Source organism: Rhodnius prolixus, unplaced genomic scaffold (genome assembly GCF_049639745.1).
Source record: "Rhodnius prolixus isolate KJV_2025 unplaced genomic scaffold, Rpr scaffold_9, whole genome shotgun sequence".
In the NCBI taxonomy this organism is placed as follows: domain Eukaryota; kingdom Metazoa; phylum Arthropoda; class Insecta; order Hemiptera; family Reduviidae; genus Rhodnius; species Rhodnius prolixus.
The window spans coordinates 9,941,280-9,967,052 of NW_027411604.1; the positions used below are offsets into that span (position 1 = coordinate 9,941,280).

Sequence of the window (25,773 nt, forward strand, 5' to 3'; positions counted from 1 at the left end):
TGCGTTTTTTGCATTTGATAAATGACATTAAGGCCAATGATAGATTGTACATGTTGGGTCGATATATTTTGAAATACTGGAAGTAAAAACAACTGGAAAAAGTGGGAATAGTCCCCTAATTTCTCTGGAATGTTGCTGTTTCTGCATTTGATTGTTAATATTAAAAGCAATTCAAAAAGGTACACAGAGGGTCGATCAATTTTGAAAAGCAAGAAGCAAAATCCAGTGGAAAAAGTAGAATTTTTTCCCTAATTTCCAATGAATGCTGCGTTTTTTGCATTTGATAAATGACATTAAGGCCAATGTTAGATTGTACATGTTGGGTCGATATATTTTGAAATACTGGAAGTAAAAACAACTGGAAAAAGTGGGAATAGTCCCCTAATTTCTCTGGAATGTTGCTGTTTCTGCATTTGATAGTTAACATTAAGGGCAATGCAAGAAGGTACACAGAGGGTCGATCAATTTTGAAAAGCAAGAAGCAAAATCCAGTGGAAAAAGTAGAATTTTTTCCCTAATTTCCAATGAATGCTGCGTTTTTTGCATTTGATAAATGACATTAAGGCCAATGTTAGATTGTACATGTTGGGTCGATATATTTTGAAATACTGTAAGTAAAAACAACTGGAAAAAGTGGGAATAGTCCCCTAATTTCTCTGGAATGTTGCTGTTTCTACATTTGATAGTTAACATTAAGGGCAATGCAAGAAGGTACACAAAGGGTCGATCTATTTTGAAAAGCAAGAAGTAAAACCCAGTGGAAAAAGTAGAATTTGTTCCTTAATTTCCAATGAATGCTGCGTTTTTTGCATTTGATAAATGACATTAAGGCCAATGTTAGATTGTACATGTTGAGTCGATCTATTTTGAAATACTGGAAGTAAAAACAACTGGAAAAAGTGGGAATAGTCCCCTAATTTCTCTGGAATGTTGCTGTTTCTGCATTTGATTGTTAATATTAAAAGCAATGCAAAAAGGTACACAGAGGGTCGATCAATTTTGAAAAGCAAGAAGCAAAATCCAGTGGAAAAAGTAGAATTTTTTCCCTAATTTCCAATGAATGCTGCGTTTTTTGCTTTTGATAAATGACATTAAGGCCAATGTTAGATTGTACATGTTAGGTCGATATATTTTGAAATACTGGAAGTAAAAACAACTGGAAAAAGTGGGAATAGTCCCCTAATTTCTCTGGAATGTTGCTGTTTCTGCATTTGATTGTTAATATTAAAAGCAATGCAAAAAGGTACACAGAGGGTCGATCAATTTTGAAAAGCAAGAAGCAAAATCCAGTGGAAAAAGTAGAATTTGTTCCCTTATTTCCAAGGAATGCTGCGTTTTTCGAATTTGATAGATGACATTAAAGCCAATGTTAGATTGTACATGTTAGGTCGATCTATTTTGAAATACTGGAAGTAAAAACAACTGGAAAAAGTGGGAATAGTCCCCTAATTTCTCTGGAATGTTGCTGTTTCTGCATTTGATTGTTAATATTAAAAGCAATGCAAAAAGGTACACAGAGGGTCGATCAATTTTGAAAAGCAAGAAGCAAAATCCAGTGGAAAAAGTAGAATTTGTTCCCTTATTTCCAAGGAATGCTGCGTTTTTCGAATTTGATAGATGACATTAAAGCCAATGTTAGATTGTACATGTTAGGTCGATCTATTTTGAAATACTGGAAGTAAAAACAACTGGAAAAAGTGGGAATAGTCCCCTAATTTCTCTGGAATGTTGCTGTTTCTGCATTTGATTGTTAATATTAAAAGCAATGCAAAAAGGTACACAGAGGGTCGATCAATTTTGAAAAGCAAGAAGCAAAATCCAGTGGAAAAAGTAGAATTTGTTCCCTTATTTCCAAGGAATGCTGCGTTTTTCGAATTTGATAGATGACATTAAAGCCAATGTTAGATTGTACATGTTAGGTCGATCTATTTTGAAATACTGGAAGTAAAAACAACTGGAAAAAGTGGGAATAGTCCCCTAATTTCTCTGGAATGTTGCTGTTTCTGCATTTGATTGTTAATATTAAAAGCAATGCAAAAAGGTACACAGAGGGTCGATCAATTTTGAAAAGCAAGAAGCAAAACCCAGTGGAAAAAGTAGAATTTGTTCCCTTATTTCCAAGGAATGCTGCGTTTTTCGAATTTGATAGATGACATTAAAGCCAATGTTAGATTGTACATGTTAGGTCGATCTATTTTGAAATACTGGAAGTAAAAACAACTGGAAAAAGTGGGAATAGTCCCCTAATTTCTCTGGAATGTTGCTGTTTCTGCATTTGATTGTTAATATTAAAAGCAATGCAAAAAGGTACACAGAGGGTCGATCAATTTTGAAAAGCAAGAAGCAAAATCCAGTGGAAAAAGTAGAATTTGTTCCCTTATTTCCAAGGAATGCTGCGTTTTTCGAATTTGATAGATGACATTAAAGCCAATGTTAGATTGTACATGTTAGGTCGATCTATTTTGAAATACTGGAAGTAAAAACAACTGGAAAAAGTGGGAATAGTCCCCTAATTTCTCTGGAATGTTGCTGTTTCTGCATTTGATTGTTAACATTAAGGGGAATGCAAAAAGGTACACAGAGGGACGATCAATTTTGAAAAGCAAGAAGCAAAACCCAGTGGAAAAAGTAGAATTTTTTCCCTAATTTCCAATGAATGCTGCGTTTTTTGCATTTGATAAATGACATTAAGGCCAATGTTAGATTGTACATGTTAGGTCGATATATTTTGAAATACTGGAAGTAAAAACAACTGGAAAAAGTGGGAATAGTCCCCTAATTTCTCTGGAATGTTGCTGTTTCTGCATTTGATTGTTAATATTAAAAGCAATGCAAAAAGGTACACAGAGGGACGATCAATTTTGAAAAGCAAGAAGCAAAATCCAGTGGAAAAAGTAGAATTTTTTCCCTAATTTCCAATGAATGCTGCGTTTTTTGCATTTGATAAATGACATTAAGGCCAATGTTAGATTGTACATGTTGAGTCGATCTATTTTGAAATACTGGAAGTAAAAACAACTGGAAAAAGTGGGAATAGTCCCCTAATTTCTCTGGAATGTTGCTGTTTCTGCATTTGATTGTTAATATTAAAAGCAATGCAAAAAGGTACACAGAGGGTCGATCAATTTTGAAAAGCAAGAAGCAAAATCCAGTGGAAAAAGTAGAATTTTTTCCCTAATTTCCAATGAATGCTGCGTTTTTTGCTTTTGATAAATGACATTAAGGCCAATGTTAGATTGTACATGTTAGGTCGATATATTTTGAAATACTGGAAGTAAAAACAACTGGAAAAAGTGGGAATAGTCCCCTAATTTCTCTGGAATGTTGCTGTTTCTGCATTTGACTGTTAATATTAAAAGCAATGCAAAAAGGTACACAGAGGGACGATCAATTTTGAAAAGCAAGAAGCAAAATCCAGTGGAAAAAGTAGAATTTTTTCCCTAATTTCCAATGAATGCTGCGTTTTTTGCATTTGATAAATGACATTAAGGCCAATGTTAGATTGTACATGTTGAGTCGATCTATTTTGAAATACTGGAAGTAAAAACAACTGGAAAAAGTGGGAATAGTCCCCTAATTTCTCTGGAATGTTGCTGTTTCTGCATTTGATTGTTAATATTAAAAGCAATGCAAAAAGGTACACAGAGGGACGATCAATTTTGAAAAGCAAGAAGCAAAATCCAGTGGAAAAAGTAGAATTTTTTCCCTAATTTCCAATGAATGCTGCGTTTTTTGCATTTGATAAATGACATTAAGGCCAATGTTAGATTGTACATGTTGAGTCGATCTATTTTGAAATACTGGAAGTAAAAACAACTGGAAAAAGTGGGAATAGTCCCCTAATTTCTCTGGAATGTTGCTGTTTCTGCATTTGATTGTTAATATTAAAAGCAATGCAAAAAGGTACACAGAGGGTCGATCAATTTTGAAAAGCAAGAAGCAAAATCCAGTGGAAAAAGTAGAATTTTTTCCCTAATTTCCAATGAATGCTGCGTTTTTTGCTTTTGATAAATGACATTAAGGCCAATGTTAGATTGTACATGTTAGGTCGATATATTTTGAAATACTGGAAGTAAAAACAACTGGAAAAAGTGGGAATAGTCCCCTAATTTCTCTGGAATGTTGCTGTTTCTGCATTTGATTGTTAATATTAAAAGCAATGCAAAAAGGTACACAGAGGGTCGATCAATTTTGAAAAGCAAGAAGCAAAATCCAGTGGAAAAAGTAGAATTTGTTCCCTTATTTCCAAGGAATGCTGCGTTTTTCGAATTTGATAGATGACATTAAAGCCAATGTTAGATTGTACATGTTAGGTCGATCTATTTTGAAATACTGGAAGTAAAAACAACTGGAAAAAGTGGGAATAGTCCCCTAATTTCTCTGGAATGTTGCTGTTTCTGCATTTGATTGTTAATATTAAAAGCAATGCAAAAAGGTACACAGAGGGTCGATCAATTTTGAAAAGCAAGAAGCAAAATCCAGTGGAAAAAGTAGAATTTGTTCCCTTATTTCCAAGGAATGCTGCGTTTTTCGAATTTGATAGATGACATTAAAGCCAATGTTAGATTGTACATGTTAGGTCGATCTATTTTGAAATACTGGAAGTAAAAACAACTGGAAAAAGTGGGAATAGTCCCCTAATTTCTCTGGAATGTTGCTGTTTCTGCATTTGATTGTTAATATTAAAAGCAATGCAAAAAGGTACACAGAGGGTCGATCAATTTTGAAAAGCAAGAAGCAAAATCCAGTGGAAAAAGTAGAATTTGTTCCCTTATTTCCAAGGAATGCTGCGTTTTTCGAATTTGATAGATGACATTAAAGCCAATGTTAGATTGTACATGTTAGGTCGATCTATTTTGAAATACTGGAAGTAAAAACAACTGGAAAAAGTGGGAATAGTCCCCTAATTTCTCTGGAATGTTGCTGTTTCTGCATTTGATTGTTAATATTAAAAGCAATGCAAAAAGGTACACAGAGGGTCGATCAATTTTGAAAAGCAAGAAGCAAAATCCAGTGGAAAAAGTAGAATTTGTTCCCTTATTTCCAAGGAATGCTGCGTTTTTCGAATTTGATAGATGACATTAAAGCCAATGTTAGATTGTACATGTTAGGTCGATCTATTTTGAAATACTGGAAGTAAAAACAACTGGAAAAAGTGGGAATAGTCCCCTAATTTCTCTGGAATGTTGCTGTTTCTGCATTTGATTGTTAATATTAAAAGCAATGCAAAAAGGTACACAGAGGGTCGATCAATTTTGAAAAGCAAGAAGCAAAACCCAGTGGAAAAAGTAGAATTTGTTCCCTAATTTCCAATGAATGCTGCGTTTTTTGCATTTGATAGATGACATTAAAGCCAATGTTAGATTGTACATGTTAGGTCGATATGTTTTGAAATACTGGAAGTAAAAACAACTGGAAAAAGTGGGAATAGTCCCCTAATTTCTCTGGAATGTTGCTGTTTCTGCATTTGATTGTTAATATTAAAAGCAATGCAAAAAGGTACACAGAGGGTCGATCAATTTTGAAAAGCAAGAAGCAAAATCCAGTGGAAAAAGTAGAATTTTTTCCCTAATTTCCAAGGAATGCTGCGTTTTTTGCATTTGATAAATGACATTAAGGCCAATGTTAGATTGTATATGTTAGGTCGATATATTTTGAAATACTGGAAGTAAAAACAACTGGAAAAATTGGGAATAGTCCCCTAATTTCTCTGGAATGTTGCTGTTTCTGCATTTGATTGTTAATATTAAAAGCAATGCAAAAAGGTACACAGAGGGTCGATCAATTTTGAAAAGCAAGAAGCAAAACCCAGTGGAAAAAGTAGAATTTTTTCCCTAATTTCCAATGAATGCTGCGTTTTTTGCATTTGATAAATGACATTAAGGCCAATGTTAGATTGTACATGTTAGGTCGATATATTTTGAAATACTGGAAGTAAAAACAACTGGAAAAAGTGGGAATAGTCCCCTAATTTCTCTGGAATGTTGCTGTTTCTGCATTTGATTGTTAATATTAAAAGCAATGCAAAAAGGTACACAGAGGGTCGATCAATTTTGAAAAGCAAGAAGCAAAATCCAGTGGAAAAAGTAGAATTTGTTCCCTTATTTCCAAGGAATGCTGCGTTTTTCGAATTTGATAGATGACATTAAAGCCAATGTTAGATTGTACATGTTAGGTCGATCTATTTTGAAATACTGGAAGTAAAAACAACTGGAAAAAGTGGGAATAGTCCCCTAATTTCTCTGGAATGTTGCTGTTTCTGCATTTGATTGTTAATATTAAAAGCAATGCAAAAAGGTACACAGAGGGTCGATCAATTTTGAAAAGCAAGAAGCAAAATCCAGTGGAAAAAGTAGAATTTGTTCCCTTATTTCCAAGGAATGCTGCGTTTTTCGAATTTGATAGATGACATTAAAGCCAATGTTAGATTGTACATGTTAGGTCGATCTATTTTGAAATACTGGAAGTAAAAACAACTGGAAAAAGTGGGAATAGTCCCCTAATTTCTCTGGAATGTTGCTGTTTCTGCATTTGATTGTTAATATTAAAAGCAATGCAAAAAGGTACACAGAGGGTCGATCAATTTTGAAAAGCAAGAAGCAAAACCCAGTGGAAAAAGTAGAATTTGTTCCCTTATTTCCAAGGAATGCTGCGTTTTTCGAATTTGATAGATGACATTAAAGCCAATGTTAGATTGTACATGTTAGGTCGATCTATTTTGAAATACTGGAAGTAAAAACAACTGGAAAAAGTGGGAATAGTCCCCTAATTTCTCTGGAATGTTGCTGTTTCTGCATTTGATTGTTAATATTAAAAGCAATGCAAAAAGGTACACAGAGGGTCGATCAATTTTGAAAAGCAAGAAGCAAAATCCAGTGGAAAAAGTAGAATTTGTTCCCTTATTTCCAAGGAATGCTGCGTTTTTCGAATTTGATAGATGACATTAAAGCCAATGTTAGATTGTACATGTTAGGTCGATCTATTTTGAAATACTGGAAGTAAAAACAACTGGAAAAAGTGGGAATAGTCCCCTAATTTCTCTGGAATGTTGCTGTTTCTGCATTTGATTGTTAATATTAAAAGCAATGCAAAAAGGTACACAGAGGGTCGATCAATTTTGAAAAGCAAGAAGCAAAATCCAGTGGAAAAAGTAGAATTTGTTCCCTTATTTCCAAGGAATGCTGCGTTTTTCGAATTTGATAGATGACATTAAAGCCAATGTTAGATTGTACATGTTAGGTCGATCTATTTTGAAATACTGGAAGTAAAAACAACTGGAAAAAGTGGGAATAGTCCCCTAATTTCTCTGGAATGTTGCTGTTTCTGCATTTGATTGTTAATATTAAAAGCAATGCAAAAAGGTACACAGAGGGTCGATCAATTTTGAAAAGCAAGAAGCAAAACCCAGTGGAAAAAGTAGAATTTGTTCCCTTATTTCCAAGGAATGCTGCGTTTTTCGAATTTGATAGATGACATTAAAGCCAATGTTAGATTGTACATGTTAGGTCGATCTATTTTGAAATACTGGAAGTAAAAACAACTGGAAAAAGTGGGAATAGTCCCCTAATTTCTCTGGAATGTTGCTGTTTCTGCATTTGATTGTTAATATTAAAAGCAATGCAAAAAGGTACACAGAGGGTCGATCAATTTTGAAAAGCAAGAAGCAAAATCCAGTGGAAAAAGTAGAATTTGTTCCCTTATTTCCAAGGAATGCTGCGTTTTTCGAATTTGATAGATGACATTAAAGCCAATGTTAGATTGTACATGTTAGGTCGATCTATTTTGAAATACTGGAAGTAAAAACAACTGGAAAAAGTGGGAATAGTCCCCTAATTTCTCTGGAATGTTGCTGTTTCTGCATTTGATTGTTAACATTAAGGGGAATGCAAAAAGGTACACAGAGGGACGATCAATTTTGAAAAGCAAGAAGCAAAACCCAGTGGAAAAAGTAGAATTTTTTCCCTAATTTCCAATGAATGCTGCGTTTTTTGCATTTGATAAATGACATTAAGGCCAATGTTAGATTGTACATGTTAGGTCGATATATTTTGAAATACTGGAAGTAAAAACAACTGGAAAAAGTGGGAATAGTCCCCTAATTTCTCTGGAATGTTGCTGTTTCTGCATTTGATTGTTAATATTAAAAGCAATGCAAAAAGGTACACAGAGGGTCGATCAATTTTGAAAAGCAAGAAGCAAAATCCAGTGGAAAAAGTAGAATTTTTTCCCTAATTTCCAAGGAATGCTGCGTTTTTTGCATTTGATAAATGACATTAAGGCCAATGTTAGATTGTATATGTTAGGTCGATATATTTTGAAATACTGGAAGTAAAAACAACTGGAAAAATTGGGAATAGTCCCCTAATTTCTCTGGAATGTTGCTGTTTCTGCATTTGATTGTTAATATTAAAAGCAATGCAAAAAGGTACACAGATGGTCGATCAATTTTGAAAAGCAAGAAGCAAAACCCAGTGGAAAAAGTAGAATTTTTTCCCTAATTTCCAATGAATGCTGCGTTTTTTGCATTTGATAAATGACATTAAGGCCAATGTTAGATTGTACATGTTAGGTCGATATATTTTGAAATACTGGAAGTAAAAACAACTGGAAAAAGTGGGAATAGTCCCCTAATTTCTCTGGAATGTTGCTGTTTCTGCATTTGATTGTTAATATTAAAAGCAATGCAAAAAGGTACACAGAGGGTCGATCAATTTTGAAAAGCAAGAAGCAAAATCCAGTGGAAAAAGTAGAATTTGTTCCCTTATTTCCAAGGAATGCTGCGTTTTTCGAATTTGATAGATGACATTAAAGCCAATGTTAGATTGTACATGTTAGGTCGATCTATTTTGAAATACTGGAAGTAAAAACAACTGGAAAAAGTGGGAATAGTCCCCTAATTTCTCTGGAATGTTGCTGTTTCTGCATTTGATTGTTAATATTAAAAGCAATGCAAAAAGGTACACAGAGGGTCGATCAATTTTGAAAAGCAAGAAGCAAAATCCAGTGGAAAAAGTAGAATTTGTTCCCTTATTTCCAAGGAATGCTGCGTTTTTCGAATTTGATAGATGACATTAAAGCCAATGTTAGATTGTACATGTTAGGTCGATCTATTTTGAAATACTGGAAGTAAAAACAACTGGAAAAAGTGGGAATAGTCCCCTAATTTCTCTGGAATGTTGCTGTTTCTGCATTTGATTGTTAATATTAAAAGCAATGCAAAAAGGTACACAGAGGGTCGATCAATTTTGAAAAGCAAGAAGCAAAACCCAGTGGAAAAAGTAGAATTTGTTCCCTTATTTCCAAGGAATGCTGCGTTTTTCGAATTTGATAGATGACATTAAAGCCAATGTTAGATTGTACATGTTAGGTCGATCTATTTTGAAATACTGGAAGTAAAAACAACTGGAAAAAGTGGGAATAGTCCCCTAATTTCTCTGGAATGTTGCTGTTTCTGCATTTGATTGTTAATATTAAAAGCAATGCAAAAAGGTACACAGAGGGTCGATCAATTTTGAAAAGCAAGAAGCAAAATCCAGTGGAAAAAGTAGAATTTGTTCCCTTATTTCCAAGGAATGCTGCGTTTTTCGAATTTGATAGATGACATTAAAGCCAATGTTAGATTGTACATGTTAGGTCGATCTATTTTGAAATACTGGAAGTAAAAACAACTGGAAAAAGTGGGAATAGTCCCCTAATTTCTCTGGAATGTTGCTGTTTCTGCATTTGATTGTTAATATTAAAAGCAATGCAAAAAGGTACACAGAGGGTCGATCAATTTTGAAAAGCAAGAAGCAAAATCCAGTGGAAAAAGTAGAATTTGTTCCCTTATTTCCAAGGAATGCTGCGTTTTTCGAATTTGATAGATGACATTAAAGCCAATGTTAGATTGTACATGTTAGGTCGATCTATTTTGAAATACTGGAAGTAAAAACAACTGGAAAAAGTGGGAATAGTCCCCTAATTTCTCTGGAATGTTGCTGTTTCTGCATTTGATTGTTAATATTAAAAGCAATGCAAAAAGGTACACAGAGGGTCGATCAATTTTGAAAAGCAAGAAGCAAAACCCAGTGGAAAAAGTAGAATTTGTTCCCTTATTTCCAAGGAATGCTGCGTTTTTCGAATTTGATAGATGACATTAAAGCCAATGTTAGATTGTACATGTTAGGTCGATCTATTTTGAAATACTGGAAGTAAAAACAACTGGAAAAAGTGGGAATAGTCCCCTAATTTCTCTGGAATGTTGCTGTTTCTGCATTTGATTGTTAATATTAAAAGCAATGCAAAAAGGTACACAGAGGGTCGATCAATTTTGAAAAGCAAGAAGCAAAATCCAGTGGAAAAAGTAGAATTTGTTCCCTTATTTCCAAGGAATGCTGCGTTTTTCGAATTTGATAGATGACATTAAAGCCAATGTTAGATTGTACATGTTAGGTCGATCTATTTTGAAATACTGGAAGTAAAAACAACTGGAAAAAGTGGGAATAGTCCCCTAATTTCTCTGGAATGTTGCTGTTTCTGCATTTGATTGTTAACATTAAGGGGAATGCAAAAAGGTACACAGAGGGACGATCAATTTTGAAAAGCAAGAAGCAAAACCCAGTGGAAAAAGTAGAATTTTTTCCCTAATTTCCAATGAATGCTGCGTTTTTTGCATTTGATAAATGACATTAAGGCCAATGTTAGATTGTACATGTTAGGTCGATATATTTTGAAATACTGGAAGTAAAAACAACTGGAAAAAGTGGGAATAGTCCCCTAATTTCTCTGGAATGTTGCTGTTTCTGCATTTGATTGTTAATATTAAAAGCAATGCAAAAAGGTACACAGAGGGACGATCAATTTTGAAAAGCAAGAAGCAAAATCCAGTGGAAAAAGTAGAATTTTTTCCCTAATTTCCAATGAATGCTGCGTTTTTTGCATTTGATAAATGACATTAAGGCCAATGTTAGATTGTACATGTTAGGTCGATATATTTTGAAATACTGGAAGTAAAAACAACTGGAAAAAGTGGGAATAGTCCCCTAATTTCTCTGGAATGTTGCTGTTTCTGCATTTGATAGTTAACATTAAAAGCAATGCAAAAAGGTACACAGAGGGTCGATCAATTTTGAAAAGCAAGAAGCAAAATCCAGTGGAAAAAGTAGAATTTGTTCCCTTATTTCCAAGGAATGCTGCGTTTTTCGAATTTGATAGATGACATTAAAGCCAATGTTAGATTGTACATGTTAGGTCGATCTATTTTGAAATACTGGAAGTAAAAACAACTGGAAAAAGTGGGAATAGTCCCCTAATTTCTCTGGAATGTTGCTGTTTCTGCATTTGATTGTTAATATTAAAAGCAATGCAAAAAGGTACACAGAGGGTCGATCAATTTTGAAAAGCAAGAAGCAAAACCCAGTGGAAAAAGTAGAATTTTTTCCCTAATTTCCAATGAATGCTGCGTTTTTTGCATTTGATAAATGACATTAAGGCCAACGTTAGATTGTACATGTTGGGTCGATATATTTTGAAATACTGGAAATAAAAACAACTGGAAAAAGTGGGAATAGTCCCCTAATTTCTCTGGAATGTTGCTGTTTCTGCATTTGATTGTTAATATTAAGGGCAATGCAAAAAGGTACACAGAGGGACGATCAATTTTGAAAAGCAAGAAGCAAAATCCAGTGGAAAAAGTAGAATTTGTTCCCTTATTTCCAATGAATGCTGCGTTTTTTGCATTTGATAAAAAATATTAATGCCAATGTTAGATTGTACATGTTGGGTCGATATATTTTGAAATACTGGAAGTAAAAACAACTGGAAAAAGTGGGAATAGTCCCCTAATTTCTCTGGAATGTTGCTGTTTCTGCATTTGTTTGTTAATATTAAGGGCAATGCAAAAAGGTACACAGAGGGTCGATTAATTTTGAAAAGCAAGAAGTAAAACCCTGTGGAAAAGTAGAATTTGTTCCCTAATTTCCAAGGAATGCTCTTGTTTCTGGATTTGATAGTTAATATTAAGTGCAACGCAAGATTCTACATTTAGGGTCGATCTTTTTTGGAAAGGAAGAATAAAAACCATCGGAAAAAGCGTAAATATCCTCTTAATGTCAATATAATTCTGCTGTTTCCATATTTGATGGTTAGGAAAAATGACAATCCTAGATTGTAAACATAAGGTTAATCTATTTTGAAACGCAAAAGAAAAAACCACTGGAAAAAGTGGAATATTTTCCCTAATTTCCATGTGGAGCTACGGTTTTCTTATTTGTTACTTAATATTAAGGCCAATATTAGATTGTACACATCAGGTCGTTCTATTTTGGAAAACAAGCAATAAAAACAACTGGAAAAAGTGGAAATCGCCTCCTAATTTCTCTGGAATGTCGCTCTTTCTGCATTTGATAGTTAATATTAAGGGCAATGCGAGATGCTACACATAGGGTCAATCTATTTTAAAAAGCAAGAAGTAAAAACTAGTGGAAAAAGTGAAAGTTGTTGTCTAATTTCTCTGGAGTGCTGCTGTTTCTGCATTTGATAGTGAATATTAAGGGCAATGCAAGATTGTACACATAGGGTCGATCTATTTTGAAAAGCAAGATGTAAAAAGCCGCGTAGAATAGTCTCGTAATTTTTAAGGTACGCTGCGGTTACTTCGTTTAATAGTTAATGATAAGCCCCTTGCTATATTGTATACATATGATCGATCTATTTTAAGAAAAAGAAGTAAAACCATTGGAAAAAGTGAAATATTTTCCCTAATTTCACTTTAATTCTGCGGTTTTTGCATTTGATAGTTGACATGAAGGCCGATGTTAGATTGTACATGTTGAGTAGATCTGTTCTGAAAAGAGAGATGTAAAAACCATTGGGAAAGGTGGAAGTTGTACTCTAATTTCAGCGGAGTGCTACCGTTTCTGTGTTCTACAGTTTTCTTTTCTTTGATTAGATCTCTGTGCTTGTTTGTGAACAGAAAATAGTATTTTGCAGTTTCGGACATCGAATATGAAGTCCTGTTGTAGCTGTTATATTTGTGAGAGACCTTTTTCTTTTTTTCAAAATACCGTGAAAAATTGCGTGATTTTGACCTTGTTTTCCTGAAAGAAAATTAGTTTTTAATGTCATTAAGGTTTTTCTAGAATAGGGTTTAGACTCTATAGTCTGTAGTCTTTTCTTCTGCATATATTTTAAGAAATAGTGGAAAAAGTCGGAATTTTGCCTTAAGAGTGCTGAAAAAGATTGATTTTGAATATCTATTAACCATTTTCTAGAGCAGGACTGGTTGTTACTGACTATGTCCTACTTAATTTATAATATAAATGCAAAAACCGAGAAATAGTCCAAAACAGTAGGCTAGGTTCAGCTGAAAAGTGATTTTTAATCTCAAATAACCATTTACCAGAGCTGGATTTGATGTTGTAAAACTGTGTCGTCTTTGCTTCATAATATTAGCTTGAACCGTTGACACAATAGGATCTCTGTTCTAGGTTGATCCAATGAATTATTTTTAATCCCTAATAAATTAATGCTTTATTCGAAATTGGGAAATATAATAAAACTTTAGAAAATCATATTAGTGTTTACAGCTGTTCCATGTTTGGGAAAAGGAAAGAAAGAACTTATTTCATAAGAGTCCAGCAAATTAGTCGGCCTTGCAAACAGAGACCTCCATTCTCCTCGTTTCGATCTTCAAAATATTTTGACATTTAAATTAAATTACATTGCGTAAACAAATTTAGCGTTATGAGCAGTTGTATCAACTGAAAATTACAATTTAGCTTACCTGTACAATCATTTAAGTATGGATCTGTTCAATTAACAAATATAAATATTAAATAGTGATAATGAGTAAGCTTTTAGAATGACTAATATCATCGCAGTATCCTGCACAGTTTATTTTTATTAAGCCATGACAGAAAGTTACTTTTTAAGAGAGCAATTTAGAGGAAGATATCAATAAATAATTAAGTAATACTCTACTCTACAAACGGACAAACAAACTTTTCAAAAGAAGTTGTTATCATAACAAAAAAATTGGCACAATAATTGTTTATTTTGCTCAGATTCTTTGAATATAATTTGTAAAAGGAAGGGTCCTTAAAAATAATTAGCTGTTGAAAGTGGAACTGGGGCATTTACGTAACAAAATGTTTAATTTCCTAACCATGAAGCCGCCGAACAGGTAACTTATACGATGGTTGTAGAGCTCTCTGTCCTTCCTTGCAATGCCGACTAAAACTGAATTTCGGCCAACTCTTTCAGAAAGCCGCAATATTATCAAACTTAATTTGCCGACAGCTTTTTTTTTTCTTTTTGAGTTTCTTAAAATAACATGTTGCATAAATTACTACAGTTTAGATCTTGATTTTATGGAAATTGTGGTGCAACTACAATTATTCGAGACCGGTGTCCTAAGGCATGTGACCAGCCTAAGATGGGCACCTGTCCTAATATAAAACCCTTTGTCACACATTCAATCCTCACCTTGGTTTATCTCAAATCTTGTCAGTTCCTTGTCAAATTCGCAAATGGAAGCTTTATGAACAAGTCTCCTCTACATTACATCCATTTCAAAGACCTCATTGGTATCCATTGTATGGAAACGCGGCCATTGTCCAAGGTAGTGCGCCACCGGCTCTGTACATTATTTGATTGTCTGCCTGCTGAATTACCTTCAAGTTCATCAAGTTTCGAGCTAATGATGTATGTCCGGTAATAATCAGTGCCACTAGTTTCCTTAAATTATTCTTAAACTCTTCAATAATCTCTAAGGAGTCCTCAGGAGTTCTTAACTTTCTGAATTGATCTCTTCGGCTAGGCGCAAGGTTTATGTTAAACGCCAACTCATGTCTTTTTCTTTTAATCCCCCACTGATCTACGAAGGGTTGATATAAGTCCAGCGCTTTCGTCGAAACATCAGTTTTTTTTTTTCAGTACCCTAGAGACCAGATATTATGGAAAGTCTTCTATATGCATAATCTTAAGAAATTTGATGAATACTCTGGAATTTAAGAGAAATCATGAGTGAGTATTCAAAGTTGTGTAAATTTCTTTTAAGTAACACTTTATTGCTTATAATAAATGGGCTTACTACCTAGGCTATATTAATAGGTATATTTCCCAATTTGTAGAAACTCAGTGAAAGGGAAGTGCCACGAAAATTGCGGTAAACGGAAGTCATGTGAGAGTTGTCATTCACAGGTCATCTAAGATAAGATTAGAAAGGGACGGGACTCGGCACCGTAGCCACAAGAGACATATTGTGCCATCCCCTTTGGATGTAGTAGATGAAACCTCCTCTACTAAAAAGGTTGAGAACTTTCCCTACTAGTTCTTTTGGCCTCAAAGAGCCAAAGGTTTCATAGCGCAAACGCTCCAGTTGTTCCAGAGCTTTCTTTCATTCCCAAACCAGGGAAGAGGTAGTTCTGAAATAAGTAAGGACCTTCGGTGCAGCTTAGTTGTCTGAAAAGATGCAATGTCCCAAGGCCCATTCGCAACTTTTCCACAGCACAACACACGACATCTAACTTTATTTGCTATACTATCATTTGAAGTACATTTTTAGGAAAAAATATGGCATCTAAAAGTTCCTTAGTAAAGTATAATTAATTTCGATATACTCCTCATTAGATTTATTTATAATTACATCAGTTAATTACAAATTTTCTTAAAGATATTAATATTTTTTTGTAACATAACAAAAATAAATGCTAATTTAAAAACAAAAGAGATAGATATAAAAACCATAAAAAAACAACAAGCTGATATAAGTCATTAAAGAGTATTATAAGACATCAACCCAAGGACTTCACAGAATGATAAGATAGTGTAAAAATAAATTTCCTTCTAGAGAGGTAATTTGGGTATCCACAGTATTCAAAATATATTGTACAGTGCGCAACTCCATTATTATTCTCTTTTTCAAATATTAAAGAGTTTTCCTTTTAAGTTTATACTAATAATTTATTTTATTTATTGATAAATTAATTTAACTCATTTATTGTTAAACAGTTGTTTATTTAAAACAATTTATTGAAAACCATGACTATGATCGGACGTGGTAGATTCATTTGGTTAGTGCCAGATTATTCATTGTCGGAATCACCACAAAATGATAACGATAATACAGAAAGGTAACAATTAAAATAATAATATTTTATTGAATTCTTTATTTTATATTATTATTTTCATCAGTTCCAATACAACCATGTTGTTATGGTAACAATCGCTGAACTTGTGAACTGTGTGTCATGAAAAGTTAAAAAAAAGAAGATTTTTTTAGACTTGGGCTTTTTAGTCTGCTTGTTAATGTGTAAAATGGGTTAGCACAACTTAATTAAAAAAAATAAATTTAAATTTGTATATTTAATTAGATTGGGACGCTACAAGAAATGTTTGGAATAAAATCAACCAACCGGAGAAATATTATTTATCACATCTTTGCCGGGTTAAATTTTGTATTTTCTCAGAGAGGTTTTTCCAATTCAAATTACGGATATCTATTGATCCCTATCTCCATATCCTTTCAATGAACATAACTTAACTGTAGCAGCTGTTCAATCTAAACATTTTGAGATATACATGGGTTGTTCTTCCAGTATTCAAGCACCACTGCTCTGGATTCTTTTAATTAATGATTTTCTATTCAATATCCCCAAATATTTGCAACAATCGATTCAAAACTCAAATATTTCTAAAAACTGCGCCATCTACACTGAGAAACGTTCGCGATAGTTGCAATGTTTGTGCTAAAAGTACACGTTTACAGGTCTTGTGATTACTCCAAAACTTGAAAAATTATACTATTGTTTTTTTAAAAAAAATTGAACACGTTAAATTTTTGGATTGATCCAATTTAACCTGATTACCTAATTTCCAATTAACGTCATACTAATAACTGCTTTCCGTTTGTGTCTTACAGGTAAGAGCCACTATTCTGTTGAGAATCACTTTCTTCCTGGAAAATTATTATTATTGTTTTTTTTTTTAACTTGGTTCGAGCCCTTGTTCCAAGCCACTTAGACTGCTTTTTGCATACACTAAGGCTAGTTTAATGTAATGATATCGCAGATCACTACAGAAGCCTTAGGGTACATTTGGTCTGATCCCCCTTTAAAAAAAAAAAAAAACAAAAAAAAAAAACCAAAGACTACTGACCGTTACTCATATTCTGGAAGTTGAATTATTAGCCTAAGTTCAATAAGAAACATTTGTCATGATGAATATTAATTTATTTGATAACCAAGTGATCGAATGACTGACAGAATGACCCTTGTGCTGCGTTAATTTAGTTAATTAGTGCTTAATAATCATTTATTTTGGTCTATTTAAACCAAATGGTGTAGAGCAACCATTTTCTAGTCTTGTTCACAAGTGTTAAACAAAATATAAATAGAAAATAATAAATAAATAATAATGTGTATATTTGAATTACAAAATATAGAAAACATTTATTTATACATTACTTTCACAATGAAATAACTGTTTATAAATATTTTTATTTCTAATTTATTACTGTTAGAATGAGAATGGGTGAACTTCGTCTGCCAAGTCAGTAATTCGATAATAATATCTAAAAAATGAAATACACAATTTAACGAAAACAGAAATTAAGAATAGAAATTTACTATATAACAGCAAATGTTAGTTTTTGTATTATTTATTATTTTATTTTTAATAAATATGAGAATACTACTTTTTTACACTTAAAGTAAAATTGATATGTTTTTTTTTATATAGATACGTATAACTACAATTCTTAATATACTTACGTATACGTACACACGTGGATATATTATATATTATATACGTATGTAACATACTACATATGCGAAAACAAAGAATGATATCTCTAGTTACTTTAAATGTTAAAGAAGTGGCAAAAAACAAATAGACAAGCAAAAAACTAAGTAGACAATGAAAAAAAAACAAACTTTTGCTTTTATAGAAAATAAAAGGTTATTAATAATAATAATAAATTAATAGAATGCTTTTACCAATTAATTTCTTGTATCAATTCGTTTCTATACCAACTGAAAGAGATTTGTCCTAATTTCCTCTCTTTAGAAAATTTACAATAAAGAATTGTATCTTTACAAAATTTTGTTTTTAAGGGACTCTACAATTTTATTGTATTCTTTCATTGGTTCCTTCTAAAAAAGTTTATTTATTTATTTTTTAAAATTTTTCTTTATCAATTTAACATTTTATTTTTGCAAACAGAAGGCTGTCACTACAAAAAGTTGTATAAATTGACGTCAGTTACATAAACAACAGTTTTATGCTGAACGGAAAAGTTAAAATTATTAGGTTTGGGTAATTTAAATTGGGCAATTTATCATTTGCCAATCGGTTTATTGGTACGGATCCATGTACTGGTTTGAAATTTGCTTTGAATTTTGTTTCTGATGGAACACTTCAATAACTTGTGTAAGACCAAAAAAAAAACTTACTACAAAACAGAAATGGACTAACTTCCTGCGTAAGTTTCAAACTATCTGCTCTTCTTTCAGTGAAATAGCACTTCTGTTTAGTGATTTTATTTCTCGAAGCTACAATCAATCAAGTCTCAAAGGGATGGGTACTAAAAACGAAAAATTAACTTCCTGCCTTCAGCATTCTCTGGTATTACTTTATTACGACTGAGTATTAGCAACTACAGTATTTTGTAAAAAAATAAAACAAATAAAAAAATAATAATAACGTTTTTGGACTCACGTATTTTAGCTTAAAACGTGAATTTCCTATAAACATTCCAAAATCATTCGATGCAATATTTCCCAGTAATTGAAAGATATAAGTTTAGCAATAATAAAAAAGTCACCGTTTGATGATAAAAAATTTTGATTTCAACTGATTTTTCTACCTTTTGCCAGGAACTGAGTATGGAGAGTTTTCAAAGAAATTAATTTCATCAGTTTTGTCGAATGTTTTCTTTTTATCTTAAAGATTAGGACCAGAGATGATAATGGTGGAGGAAATTATATAGTAATTTCCTTCCTTAAAGTGGATTTCTGTAAAAATATAGAGTTAAATCTAATTTATTCATTTCCTCCAGAATCTTGACGTCCCTACGTTACCAGTTTAAGAATAGGTGCTTCACTTTCAGCCTGATAGTTTCAGCACTTACCAATGAACACACAGCGACTTCCTTCGTGGTCAGAAATTGGTTGGATTTATGGTTGACAGATTTATGCCAAAAATTATGATATTCTTATTGCCACGCAATTCCTTTTCATACTCAAGTAGACCAAAAAGTTTGCGCATATATACATTTTTTTGATTTGGTTTACAGGACATCTTGAAATCAGTAACGATCCTTGGTTATTCCATCTGGTTAGGCTGTGCGGATTGTCCTAGTAAAAACTCTCCTAAACAAACTCCTCCAATTATCAGACTTACCTGCACCGTGGTCACTAAATACAGAGCATATTCGGAGATGCATCACTGTAGTTACACTCCTAGACAAATTTATATCTAGAAGAAAAATCTAAATTCACTTTTCTAATAGAGGTGCATACAGAACGGTTTTTAGTTTTGAATATGTTTGCATCTTTCTAAATTTTCGACTTGCATTAAAACCAAGATCAATAAAAAAATCTATTTTTTCGTTCAAAATGACACTTATCATTAAAACAAGCTTTATCTCACCACTATTCCCGAAGGTAACCGAGAGCCTAGCTTCTTAATAATCATAACTAAAGTGTAAAAGGCTGCATCCAAAAAGCACCTGCCATAGGTACACGTTTAGGCTTCATAGAGCACTTTATGTTTATTAAAACCATATGTGTTTAGTAAAAGCAATGTTTCCTTTTATACCAAAATTAATTTGGGTAAATTCAGCCTTTGGAACTGAAGGAAAGCTACTGTTAACATATTATTTCACAGTTAACACATAATTTCTATAGTTTCTATTACGAAGAATAAGAAGTAAAGATTTGCTTTAAAAGTACAGCTTTAAACAATCACGAATAACACATTACTCATAAGTAAAAGATATTGGTTTCTTTGAAAAACTTCTCATCAAGATTACCGCAACAAATCATAGAAAATTAATCATAAAATAGCAAAAAAAAAACAAAAACAAAAAGAAGCGTCCAAATGAAATATGACCGCCTTATTAACTAGCACGAATGATGTTGGTTTTAGACTAAATGATGTGGTCACTAACGGTCACACGTGTTTTATATAAACTTCTAAAATATATTTTGCCCTGAAAGCAATAGTTAATTCAACGGTGGTTTGCAGAACTATATTTAGAAAGTTAACCAATGTTTTTTTTTAAAATTTATTTGTTATTATTCTACTTTATTAAAAGTAAATTCTTAATTTTTCCTCGGTAGAATATTCTAATAAATACTTTACAACATTTAATATAAATCATAAAGCTACATATAGTTCTATTTACATAACCAAATGTTTTCTTCCTTAACAAAACTAGAGAACAGGAGTATTAATTTATTTACTTAATTTTAATTGAGAAACATTTTATTATATAAATTTTCAGGGTAAAGGTGTGGTTTAGATATCTAATTTTGGCGTATGAGTGCATTTTTTGATTATGTACACATACACAATATCAGACATTTTCAACTTTAATAAATTTTTTGTACATTAATTTGTCAATGGGAGTGGCTTTCTCGCAGCACAATTATTTATTGGTATTTCATGAGTCTTTGAAACTGCTACTGGGCTACTTCATAAGATATCGGGAAATTCCTAATAAATATGGGACCTAAATATTTATGGGACCTTACGACGTTCCAATGAGCCACTCAGGATATCTACACATAATAGCCACAAAAAGCAACTTATATCAATCACTAACCTTCTACTTCCACATCAACAACAAACTGATAAAGACCATGCAAGATTCCTTCTTCTTTCCATTATCCATAGAAAGTCACAACTGAAAAGCCACATGTAAAACTGCTTTTAGGTGAATGCGAAATGGTTCACCCGAGTGGCTTCTTTATTCTCAAAGAACCGAATGTAGCCTAGCAGCCAATATAAGTTTATTAGTAACTCAAATAATAGTTTTTACAACTATTTGAAAGCAATTGTACCATGTTTTAAGAAAATGGTAGGAACCTAATCTTCCGGTTCGATAGGATCACAGATTCTACAGGCAGATGGACCCACTTAAACATACTAGTTTAGAAAAATCACTTAACTTCTTTTCTTTTGGAAACTGGAGTTCTTAAAACGGACATAGCCTATGAAAACTTGTTTTTAGACAATTTTACTGCATCGGATTATTTTCTCTTAGCATTAGGAAGTAAACATTCTGCTAACAGTTTCACATACCGTCCTCCGAAATATCAATACAATAAAGCTCAGGCTACAATGTGCCCATAGGAACTTAAAGACTGATCTAAATATTCTAACTTAATGTTGACCTCACCTTCCAGAACTATCATCCAAACCTGCAACCATCTGGAACACAGTTCAAAGTTAACTCTTACTTAATATTTTTAATATTTAATGTTTATTAACTCACAATTAAATGGATGGTGTAACCGATTAGATAAAAAAAAAAAGTAATAATAACTCATAGCATTGGAAATTGCCAATGTTGAAATTTGGTAATTCCAAATTAAATTCTGCATGATATACTTAAAAGATTAGTCATATCGTGACTAATTTGTTGCAGATTATTTCAAAAAATATGGACAAGTAATAAATGAGTCTACTGTACTTAATTAAGTTGCAAAAAAATAAACGAACCACTTAGCTTAATAATCTGCCTGGTCGAGATAAGTGTTTATTAAAACTGTCCGCTAGGATTTCCATTCAACATAATCATCACGAAAACTTAACCAAATATAGACTATACTAATGGCTACAAACGAGTATTAACTTTAAATCTCAACGATATATTAGTTTCGAACATAATTGAAGTTTAAAGAAGTCAAAAACTGTACGAAAAAGTGTAACATTGAAAAAACACCCAACTTTGACAATGTTTTTCTTTTTTTCTATAAAAGATAAAATTCCAAAATTTTCTTTATAATATAGGTCCTCCTTTATAACTTATACTCTAATTATAATTTGATAATTTGTTAATCAATAAACAAATTAGCAAAACAACAAGTAAATGCCTACTTTTGAACTGTCGTGCCATGGCTACGCTATTAAATTGTCTAAATAGAAGTTAAACGCACTGTTGAGCTTTTATTAATGATTATCATAAAGTCATAAATACTACCAGTTTGTAATTAAAATTAAAATAAGGAAACCAGCTGATTTACATTAAATAACCAGTCACTGTCCTTAACGAGCCAAAAAATTATTTCAATCTAAACTGAGAACATTATATTTTTAAAAAATTTATTTATTATCGCTGGCGGACTAATTCGATACTTTCCTGCTGTGGCACTGCAGAGATCGGGAAGTTCTGCTACCACCTTGTGGCAACTTCACATTCAAAATGAAAGTACCACCTTTATAAAGTGCCAAAAGCAAATATAGTTATAAATCTTTCTGTATTATCTAACTAGGGTGATAAATTCAAATATTATTTTTAATAAGTGTACTCAAATAGTAAATACTTGAAACTGTAGAAGTTCCTTCTTGTAGAAAGAATAAATCTATAGAAATTCTGACTGTAAGTTATAGTCTATAACTCTACATTACAGTCGCTTTAGAATAGTAAAAGGAAGTGAAAAACTAGGCGCTTACTTACATTAGTTCCTCAAGAATATTATAAATATTACTATACAGGACTTGTATTACAAAAAGTTACAAGTTAAATTTAAAAATTTTATCTAATAACTTATTATATAATAAAATGCATTTACAACGAAAACATTGTTCACCTCCTCAATAATAAATAGTATTCATTAATAATAAATATGCAAATCTTGCAACAATCTTTAATAAAAATTTTCCTTGCAATATGACGCAGTTGGTGAAGCATATTATTAAGTTCAGTAAGGATTTTTTTTTTGTTACAACAATTTTGATTTTTATGAGTTTTTATACATTACCTTGTTTTGGTAATAAAAACTGCAATTTGTTTGTTCAACTCACAGCGGCAATCAAAACAGAATAACTAATCTTATACGTAGATTGCAGATTCGTGAAAGGAGCATCTCAATAAAAACCAAATCCACTCTGATCTAATAGATCTATTACACCTCCATATTAGAATGCATCTGTTGTGTGTACAATGGTAATAGTAAAAATAAGTGTATATGTGATCTTGAGCTACTATTGGCTAAGCCCTAACTGTCTGTCAGTTCCTATGATTATTGCGTTGGGATACCAGCTGAAGAAGTACCTAGTTTTCAAAGAAAACAAAGCAAGTTTTTCGTTTTGTACCGGTGAAGCGTGCTAATATCAAAATCCTCTATGAAAGCCAAATTAATTTCAAAATCTCTATGTGCATTACCTACAAAAAAATGTTTCCCCAACTTGGAAAATTGTGAGTTTCCAGATCGTTGGGGCCATTTTCTAGTGAGAAAATTTTAAAGAAATGAAGTTGAGGAGGGATTCTATTCAAACTTTGACAGATAGATTAATAACCAGAGCACTTTCTAAAAACCAATTCGACGAACTCCAATACACTTCAAAATGGACAATAACTTAATTCCGCCTGATTCCAATACTTTCCTTACACAGTAAAGAGATCGTAAAAATGAAATTATGCAAATAAGTTCCAAATTAAAGCGAAGAAATAAGCGATAAATAATAATACATTGAATTCATTAAATTTGAAATAATTAGAGAAAAAAAAAAATTAATTTGAATTCATTTGTGAGCATGTGCTGTTCTTGTCAGAATCTGCATTGCTGTATCTGGGACATTGCAGCGCTATCTACTCGTATACTTACAAACTGTCCGACTTGATTAAACTTTCTGATTTATATATGTAAATTGTTTTAAATCTTCATCTTTTAAAACATTTTAAAAGGGATAAAACTCTTGTTTCCATAGATGAATATAGAATGCATTCTATAGTGTTCCACATAAAATTATTATTATTATTATTATAGTATTATGCTCATTTATAGGGTAATAATTTACCATTATTAAAGCAAAACTAATTTTTGTATGAGGCAACATTACGTGCTTGCCTGCTCAATATTATTACATTCAATTACAAACGTTAGAAGAATATAAAAATATTTTATTACCTCAACAATCAAATTGAGTGCATTATTATTTTTGAAATACAAATTTTACTTTTTCTTAGACTAATACATCTAAAAATGCAATTGTGCCAAATTGTGGGATTGATTTCCACTAAAAGTGCCAACTCACCGTTATGTACATCCTCACTATACAGTCAAATATTGATTTCAATTAAATTTGTAAATGAAATTCCAAATTCAATGAAAATCAGCCAGTTTACTATTTTATACTGTTCTTTTTTCCTCTAAAATGTTACCAAAGACCTTATTTAAAGTATCAACTTCAAAGCAATAAAGAGTGAATATACAGTATTCCCAATGTCACAATATCTAAACTACATAGTTTATAGATTTTATAACCACAAACTGTCAGTAATGAAGTTCAAAGCAATAATTTCTTGTATGTATTTCAGCCTTCAGAGGCACATAAGCTTCAGAAATGATTAGCGCTAGTCTTAATATAACGGCACATCAATTATTTATGCTTAAATAATTAATATCATATTCATGGTCATATACAATATTTATGGCAAGTATAAAAGGCGCCCCTTCGCTGGCAATAAAGCCGGTAATTGTAATGTTTAAATACAAAAAAAAAAAACTCTGAAGTAATCAAATAGCAGCTATAACACAAAATAACGAATCAGCTAATAAATGTTTACTTTTGTTGCGAATAATTTCGCAATAAAACTACATGCACACTTAAATACGGAAATATAAGATAGTTTTTACTAGTACGCGTACTATTTTCTAGTTATTATAGATAAACTATGTTAAGGCTTAGTTCTAGTTTCAAATGCATTGCTTCACACTTTCACCGACGTATCTGTATGAATTGCTATTATTATCATCGTCATTATGTAGCATTGTGGAAACTGTACACACATTGGCCGAGATTATCTCTACATAGCTATAAAAGTAGTTGTTATATAAATTTAGTGTTTTAAAATCGTGATCTAAGATTAAGTAATTTATCTGATTTTTATTCTTTAAATCTACGTGAGGTATTTGTCTTGATTTAGAAAACAATTTGGCATTTTATGACACGTGGGTCCCTTGTAAACTCAATCAACTTAAAATGTCGATTAAAAGTGATTAACTTAAATGGTAAACTTTGGTTAAAGTTTTTAGTAAGCAGCCAAGTTAAGTTTTCTTATGTAGACAACATGATGTCCGACAACAACTTGTTGTATGGCACGATCGCAATCACTCTGGGAAGAAGAGCTAGATTATGGTGGACAATGGATTAATACTTTTGCGCAATCAGGGGAACTCTAAAAAAAACTGAAAATCAACGATCTGTTGAAGTACTCGCGAAGAGTTTAAGGAAGTAATAGTAAGGGAAAAAGATTGGCTGTGTGATTTAGCTTTCTGGAATCTCATGCCGAAGATCATGAGTTGAATCAAGCTGCTGGCTCTTAGATTTCCTATTGCTAAGAGCTTATTATTGGTGTTAAGACGAGAGAACCAGCTGTGTACTGGAAAAAAAAATTACTTGCACCATTACTTGCACCAATAACCTCAGATGTTGACGCGCCCTAAATTAAAAAAAGAAATATCAGCACGTAACAATAATATAGTAGCTTAAATGTGCAGACCCAAAAACTACTATGTTATATGACCTTTAACATTCCGGTCATAACGCGACGGGTAGCAAGTG

At 32.3% G+C, this 25,773-nt stretch overlaps 1 protein-coding gene across 4 annotated transcripts in view; it reads left to right on the forward strand.

The window, feature by feature from the left end:
- The window catches only part of LOC141454520 (uncharacterized), a 98,679-nt gene that overhangs the window by 63,589 nt on the left and 9,317 nt on the right, over nt 1-25,773 (forward strand). The window contains exon 1 of one of the 4 annotated variants that reach the window (XM_074128843.1): nt 15,846-16,112. The exons of the other annotated variants lie outside the window; for them this stretch is intronic. Coding sequence (XP_073984944.1) covers nt 16,021-16,112 — 92 coding nt within the window. The 5' untranslated portion in view covers nt 15,846-16,020. Of the gene's footprint in view, nt 1-15,845; nt 16,113-25,773 lie in introns of those variants that run through there. 4 annotated transcript variants of the gene reach the window in all.